General features: G+C 35.3%; 2 protein-coding genes across 3 annotated transcripts in view; both read right to left on the bottom strand.

Moving 5' to 3' along the window:
- Positions 1 to 322: 322 nt before the first annotated feature.
- On the bottom strand, positions 323 to 3,281 carry fam185a (family with sequence similarity 185 member A). The gene is made up of 8 exons (XM_059545771.1): positions 2,700 to 3,281; positions 2,340 to 2,449; positions 1,857 to 1,949; positions 1,646 to 1,784; positions 1,514 to 1,555; positions 1,339 to 1,434; positions 662 to 802; positions 323 to 519 (listed from the first exon to the last, which is right to left on the bottom strand). The coding sequence occupies exons 1-8, from the start codon at positions 3,109 to 3,111 to the stop codon at positions 401 to 403; spliced, it is 1,152 nt and encodes a 383-aa protein (XP_059401754.1). The 5' UTR covers positions 3,112 to 3,281; the 3' UTR covers positions 323 to 400.
- A 2,607-nt stretch (positions 3,282 to 5,888) lies between these two features.
- Positions 5,889 to 7,314, bottom strand: part of LOC132133127 (hepatocyte growth factor receptor-like) — a 45,028-nt gene continuing 43,602 nt past the window's right edge. Inside the window, exon 20 of one of the 2 annotated variants that reach the window (XM_059545857.1) lies at positions 5,889 to 6,948. In XM_059545857.1, the coding sequence (XP_059401840.1) occupies positions 6,738 to 6,948 (211 nt within the window). In that variant the 3' untranslated portion in view covers positions 5,889 to 6,737. The remainder of the gene's footprint in view (positions 6,949 to 7,314) is intronic. The other variant, XM_059545856.1, reaches the window with a different exon arrangement.

Here is a 7,314-nt window from a genome sequence, read left to right as displayed (position 1 = left end):
TCTTTCTTTTGTACAATTGTTTCAATGGGTTATATTTATCAACTAATCAGGGATACTGCAACGTCTCTCGGGATGTTGTCCTACAGGATCTGGCAGGATGTTATACCATCGCAGTTAGTGTGAATACATCAGTACCACTACTTGTAAAAAGTAGAAAGTACCAATCAGGATTTGCATGCTGTATCTTCTGAAGCAGAACTTGCCCACAGCATAGCCCTAAAAAGACATGTCATTTAGATGCATTCACCCACTCTTCAGTCGAGACTGTTGCGTCTCACTACAGCTATATGTGAAGTGTCTTGTTGGACAGATATACACATGATCCAGTTTAAATCTGTATAAATCCAGCAGCGAGGTTCTGTCAGTTTTGTAGTTGGTCCCAGGCACTTCTGTGCAGATTTTAACTCTGAGCTCCAAGTCTGAGGGTCTCAAACCAGCTCTGGGTTCTCAGGTTGACAGCACCTATTTCTGCAGTGGCATTGATCCATCGTTCTTCATGCATGCCACCATTCAATTGAGCTAAAATGAGTATATAAAATCTAATGAATGCATAGAACATGTTAGAGTATAACAGTGGTTTTAAATAGTGGTTTGTGTTTTAGAATAAGTACATGCAGTTCCGGCAGTTCAAAGACATCCAGGGGGTCTGTCTTCTACTCACCTGTAACTGTTGTCTTCCCATCAGCTAAGGTACATTCAGTCTCTTGCCATGAGCTAACTATCTCTGAGCTAATGCTAACAGAGGATCCGCACAAGTGCACTGCTGCTTGCATGGTGGATGGCACACGCACACTCACAGCGCCTGAATCAATGAAAAATAAAAGTGTTAGAAAACTAGTTTAAAACAAGGGTCAAACTGTTAGACATGTACTCATTATTCACAGGTTACATATGCTTCTGGAAAAACCATTATAACTTTTTTAATGGCTATAAAAAATGTCATGTGAGGTAATCATTAAATATAAAAAAATGTGTAAATACATAATGATTCATTTCAAAATACTTAAAATTATTTATATTTGTAATAATAGAATTATATAATTTATTTAAGGTGAAAAGTAGGAATTATTATTTCATAATATTCTATGTATGACATTTTCCAGCCTGAACTAATCTTGTTTTGCCTTTACATAAGAATGTCAAATCTGAAGTCATGAGGGTCTGCAAGTATCAAAAATATCTATTATTATTTAGGTACAATAGATTTTAAAGACTAAATTAACAGATGACTTCAATAATAAAAAAGTAAGTAGTCAGGTAAATTAAACGGATATGTTCATACTAGGCTCATCTTATTTATTAGATCCTTTTATGTTATATTCTGTTACTGATTATTACCATGCTGACTGTGAAGTTCTCCGCTTCCATCTTGGCCCACATATGCATCAATGTTTCCAGCAGCAGTAAACACCTTCAGGGCACCACTTGAGCTGTCTATGAAGCAGGAAAGACATCTTTAGTGCACTACATGAGTGACTAAATAACCTTCTGTCAATTCAGACTGCTCACTTACCAATGACAATGTTTCCTGTTTTACTCTGTACAAGAGCTTCACCTGTAAAACAGCAACAATGATTCATAGCCTAGCTGCACATCAGTTCTTGACAATGATTCATTACCGCCCCGTCCCGTCCCGTCCCCTCACCGTGCACGTGGCCAATCTGGATATTCCCGGAGGAAGTGGACACTGATGTGCATTCAGCATAAATGGCCTTCACTTTTAGATCCCCATGTTCTGTGGAGAGATTCATGGTGGTTCCCTGAATTTTCTTAATATCGACATTCTGGAGAGCAAAAACTGTGATTTAATAACAATTCACAGTATATGCAGTTATATAAATCATAAAAGTACTAACACTATCCAAAGATGTGCTGATATCCACATTCCCATGTATGGTATGAAGTCCAGTAACATTTCCTCCAGTGGACCGAACTTGAACCTCATGACCCTAAACAAAATCTAAATTAGACACATGATAACAATCCATATTCCATATTATAACAAACAAATAATCAGGGGTTTGCAATCTTTTACTTTACCACAGATCCCTTAAAATCAGTAGTTAGGATAGGGATCCCTATCTTAAAGTTATATATTTCATGTATAAAGACCCAGTTTATACTGTAAAAGTTTATTTTATTTTTATAAATACATGTAAACTATTATTTAGAAAATATATAGTTTCTATTACATCACTCACTACAGTAATGTTTAAAAAATACAGTATTTTTAACATTTATTTTTATTTCAATTAATTTATTCAATTTCCCAGGGGCCACCCTTGGGGCCCTAGTTTGAAAACCCTTGCATTAAATGATTAAAAAAACTAATGTATCACCTTGACAGACTCTAGGACACAGTGTCCTCTCTCTGTGTGAACGTGGCAGAGGTCACTCTCCATTTTCTGGATCTTCACATTACCTTTGTCTTTAGTCTTGATGTGGAGATCTGCAGGAATGGACAGGGACTAAAAGGATGCACATGTATTTCTGTGAATTTTAGTTATAAAAAATGACACTTCTTACATTACTTTTACTTACGGTAAATACAGTCTATATAGTAAAAGCTCTTCATTTAAAATAGGTAAATATAAATACACCAGTTACATCATTAATAAAATAAATCAGCAATACATTAATAATATAACAAAAGTACATGATTTATTATGATCTTTAAAAGCCTGAATGCAGATCCTTACCACATTTAACAGGTGCTGTCAATTCAACAGTGACATTGCAATCCACCTCATCTGCCAGAATCTGAAGTTCATTGCTTTGATCATCATAATGAACATGAAATCCATCAACATTAGCAGTTTGGTTCGCATCTGTCACGTGCAAACTGATAAATGCCCGATCAGCCTCAGGGAAAGCATGTGGATCCAGTGATTTTATGGCTATATTACAGCCTAAATGACACTTAACCTTTGTGAAAGGATTAACTAATAATTCCCATTGCTTTATAGGTTTATGCAAGTCTTTAGGAGTTGCAGGAACATCTGAAAAAGTTCGGAGAGCCTGAGAGATCAAAGCCCTTGTGATGATTCTTCCCTGCACTGAACCCACACGCACACCGTGACGTAACGCCTGTGTAATTACACAAGTAAACATTACTGAAGCCTTAGTGTAAAGTACGGATTAGAGCAAAACGTTAAACGCTAACGTTACTTGCATTAATAAACGCCGTGTACAAATGTTTATATCACGAGGGCACGAGTGCAGCGCACAGCAATGACAGCAAACCGGAACAGGCTCCAGCGCGAATGGAATTATGGGAAGTGAAGTCCAAAACGTCCAGTTTAGTGTGTCACACTGATCATAACAAAATGTATCATTAATTAATTAAAGTGTGGCTGTCACCTTCATGATCATAGAAGGTTAAAATTACGATAAAAGACTTAAGGTTAAAACGTCAACAACAACAAAAAAGACCTTTGTGGCTTAATTTAAATGAATAGCAGCTACAAAAACAACAACCATATATGCCATATTGGCAACGGCATAAAATTATTTAATTAGTCATAAAACGGTTTCTGCACTATAATCTATTTTGAAGACCCTTATCAAAATAGTCACATTTTCGGAGATTTAATTTATTGAGATAAATGAGATTTAGTTTAATTTAGTGAGATAAATTAAATGTGTAAACATACCTGGCAATAAAGCTCATTCTGATTCTGATAATAATAATATTATAGTGTGCCGTGTTGCAAACTTTCATGTCATTTTAAGCAAATTATATAAACTAACTCTGTCTAAAATAATAATAAAAAAACTCTTACAGAACCTTTTTCACATTTTAAGATTTGTACATTTAAGATTTTATCGTTTATTAAGCCTATTTCTTATGGGAACTATTGTCTGGTCCCCCAAATTAGAAGCTGTTTTCACGTTTGTCTTTGTGTGGACATTTTTGGTCCCCAAAATATAGGCAGAACGTAATGCACTACTGTGCTGTAAGTAGCTCATAACTGTCATGTCATGATGATTTAAATTCTCAGAGCTGGTCGTTTTGGACATAGACATATAAATATTATTATATGTCTATGGTTTTGGAGCTGAGCAGCAGACAGAACGTCATACTGGGGCGGATTTTCCGTCTGATTTTCTAATAGCTTCGAGCGATAGGCTATTATTCATGACACTACCTCACTACTTGTGTAACTAGTTTAATTTCTTCAATGAAAGCACAAGGGATCTTTTTTTTCTTTCTTTTTTTTTAATGAAAGTCATTCATAATCCTGAAACTAATGACCACAGTCAAAGTGGTCAACAATGGCTATTGTTAGAGTTATACTCGAATCAGTCCAGTAGGTGGCACTCTAGTCATCGCACATAAAGCGAGGTCACAGGTTTACAGTAGCTCCTTTAGACAACAAATAACAGCCTTTCATATTCTCCTCCACATTAGCTTATGAATGAGTGTTGAGTTATGAGGAGAGATTTAGTAGTTGTCCTCTAGTTAGGACAGCCAAGTTCAGAATCTAATAAAGCTAGCTATGTGAGGCTACACATGGTTTTTGCATTGCAGGTCTACTTTTTGAATACATTTAATGCATGTTAACTAAATTGTTCTTAAGTAAGGTATAGCCATGCTGTAATCCTCATCAACACTTTGCAGACTATTAAAACGTGTTAATATCTAAGAGAGGATGCTTATAGTATGTGGTAACTGTAAATCATAATATTTCATTCATTTTACGGTAGCTGCACTACTCTCTTTCAGACTGGTAGTGTTACCATTCTTTTCGAGAAGAGACCATAAAGGAGGAAATTAAAAAGTCTGTCTAGACGCCAGCGGTTGAGGGTCGAGTCAAGAGCTTTGAGCATAATCAGAAGGTCATGGTCAAAGTTCACACAGAGCTGATGAAATGGAGACTTCAGAGGACAACATTTGCTATGTAAAGAAGAGAGTCTATTCACATATGATACACATAATAAAACTTTATTATCATGACTGGATCGAAAGAAATATTGTCATTTGTACCATTTCTGGGTTTGATCTCAATATAGAAATCTCAAGAAGACAGTCTGACAGGCTCAGAGAAAAGAAAGGTTTTAATAAATGGTGAAACCTAAACCATAAAATAAAACAAATCAAGATTCAGTCGGCTTATTGATCATTTGTTACAATAACAGTAGAACTTTACTCACACAGGGATAAAATGAAATGTTGATTGACCTCATTTAACTGGTATACTATACTGTCTATACTGTACTAAGTGTGTTCATAGGCTATAAATACATGTATCACACAGCAAGTCAGACAATAAGAGACAAATTATTTACATCATTCAGTAGTCTATTATGGCAAGTCACATTCATACACAGAAACATACATACAGGCCTACACTGAATCTGTGTCTGCTGTTCACAAAGTCTCACACATTCTCTCTCTCTCTAGATAGTATATGTGACCCTGGACCACAAAACCAGTCTTAAGTCGCTGGAGAATATTTGTAGCAATAGCCAAAAGTACATTGTATGGGTCAAAGTGATAGATTTTTCTTTTTTTGCCAAATATTGTCCGATTCTAACAAACCATACATCAATGGAAAGTTTATTTATTCAGTTTTCAGAGGAAGTATAAATCTCAATTTCGAAAAATTTACACTTAAGACCACTTTTGTGGTCCAGGGTCACATATTTTGTGTGTGCATATGCAAAATTACATATGTAAGCATGTGTATATATAAACATTTGATATTATATATATTAAATTTATATTTATATATACACACACATATTATCTATCTATCTATCTATAAATATATACTTTTAATAATTAAAATATATTAAATATAAAAAGCATATATTTATATCTCTTTTATAGATATATGTGTTTAAAACATTAGTGTGTGTGTGTGTATATATATATATATATATATATATATATATATATAGTTTTTTTTTTGTCCACTGTTAATCAGTTGTGAAAAGCTGCGCAGATTCCAGGTGGGCCTTGTAGTATGTTCGCTTTGACACTAAACTTAAGCAGATTACATAAAACTATAGAAGAACTACGGAATAAATCTCGACAGTAAGATTGAAAATGGCCAGGACAGAAAACAATCATCTTAACAAAAATAAACAAAACAGAATCATTCATATCGGTCTGAATCAGACGTCCAGGCCTCACAAGAGCATTGACAGAATCAAAGTCTCTCAAAAAATTGTCATACGTCGCTTGAGTCCAGTGTTCTCCTGATAACTTCATTATGCTGCTCTCAGTTCATAGTATGAAGGCATACACAACGTTTTATTACACTTTTCACAGAAAATAATTTGGTCAACGTACGCTCAGGTTACATCTGAGAACACAAGTTGAGACATCTTGAAGTCGTTTGAAAGCATCTGCCACAAGCATAAATGAATCAGATGGTTACAGACTGCAAGAAGAATCAAAATGCAACCCTACAGATGAAATGTTAATGGGATGCCAACCGTTTTCACAATGGCAGTGGGGTCACAATCTCTGTCCCAGGAGATCAGGACCATCTCAAGCTCGACTGGAGAACCTAAACTCCACAGGTCACGGCTCATCATAATCTATTTACAGTGATTAAGGGAGTGTCCGTGCCTTTTATGTCTTTCACAGTGTCCTTGGGCTCGCTTTCCTCCTCCTTTAATGATGAAAGCCACCCCTGGTAGCCAGTCCAGTGTCTTTCACGAACAGCAATGGCTTTTTGTTGTTGTTCTCCTCTCCTCTTCCTCCCTCTGTCTGGTGTCTTTGTCTCTCAGGTGCAGCAGTCACGGTCGAGGTTACTCTGAGAGGAGATGAGAGAGGGGTAGGGCGTCATCTTATCGATGTTGACGTACGTAGTGTTAAGGAGGATGTAGTGCTCGCCGCTGAAGCTGGAGAAGATGGTGGTGATGCGGGACATGAGCTCTGAGAAGGTGGGCCGGCGCTCGGGTTTGGGGTGCCAGCATTCGATCATGACATTATATCTACAAAAAAAAAAAAAAACATAAGGAAATCCTAAATTCATAAATTGTTACTTTCTAAAATTAAATAAAGCCCTACCCTGCATTAATTTAAACAGAATATTATTTTAATTTAAAAGGTGCATTTAAAGATTATTTAGTTTTTTTCCCACTATTTTATTTAACTAATATTTTAAACATGAATGAAATAGTTTTTAAAAGTCTTTATTTGATTTTTATATATATATTTTTACAGTTACATTTATTTATTTTTTTATGAAATAAATAGAACATTGTTCAAAAGTCTTAAGATTTTTTTTAACATATTTTTGAAAGTCTTTAGGTTCACCAAGGCTGCATTTATTTGAACAAAAAGAGTAAAAACAGTAG

Source organism: Carassius carassius, chromosome 50, assembly GCF_963082965.1.
Source record: "Carassius carassius chromosome 50, fCarCar2.1, whole genome shotgun sequence".
Classification (NCBI taxonomy): Eukaryota; Metazoa; Chordata; class Actinopteri; order Cypriniformes; family Cyprinidae; genus Carassius; species Carassius carassius.
Note: the sequence above shows the minus strand (reverse complement) of the source record. Positions and strands in the feature narration are given on the sequence as shown.

What these genes read in the sequence shown, in the direction of transcription:
- fam185a (XM_059545771.1), bottom strand. Translation starts at nt 3,111, where the DNA reads ATGTTTACTTGTGTAATTACACAGGCGTTACGTCACGGTGTGCGTGTG. An exon ending in GACAGCACCTGTTAAATGTG is followed by an intron (nt 2,450 to 2,699) that starts GTAAGGATCTGC and finishes CCATTCCTGCAG; the next exon opens with ATCTCCACATCAAGACTAAA. An exon ending in GTGTCCTAGAGTCTGTCAAG is followed by an intron (nt 1,950 to 2,339) that starts GTGATACATTAG and finishes GATTTTGTTTAG; the next exon opens with GGTCATGAGGTTCAAGTTCG.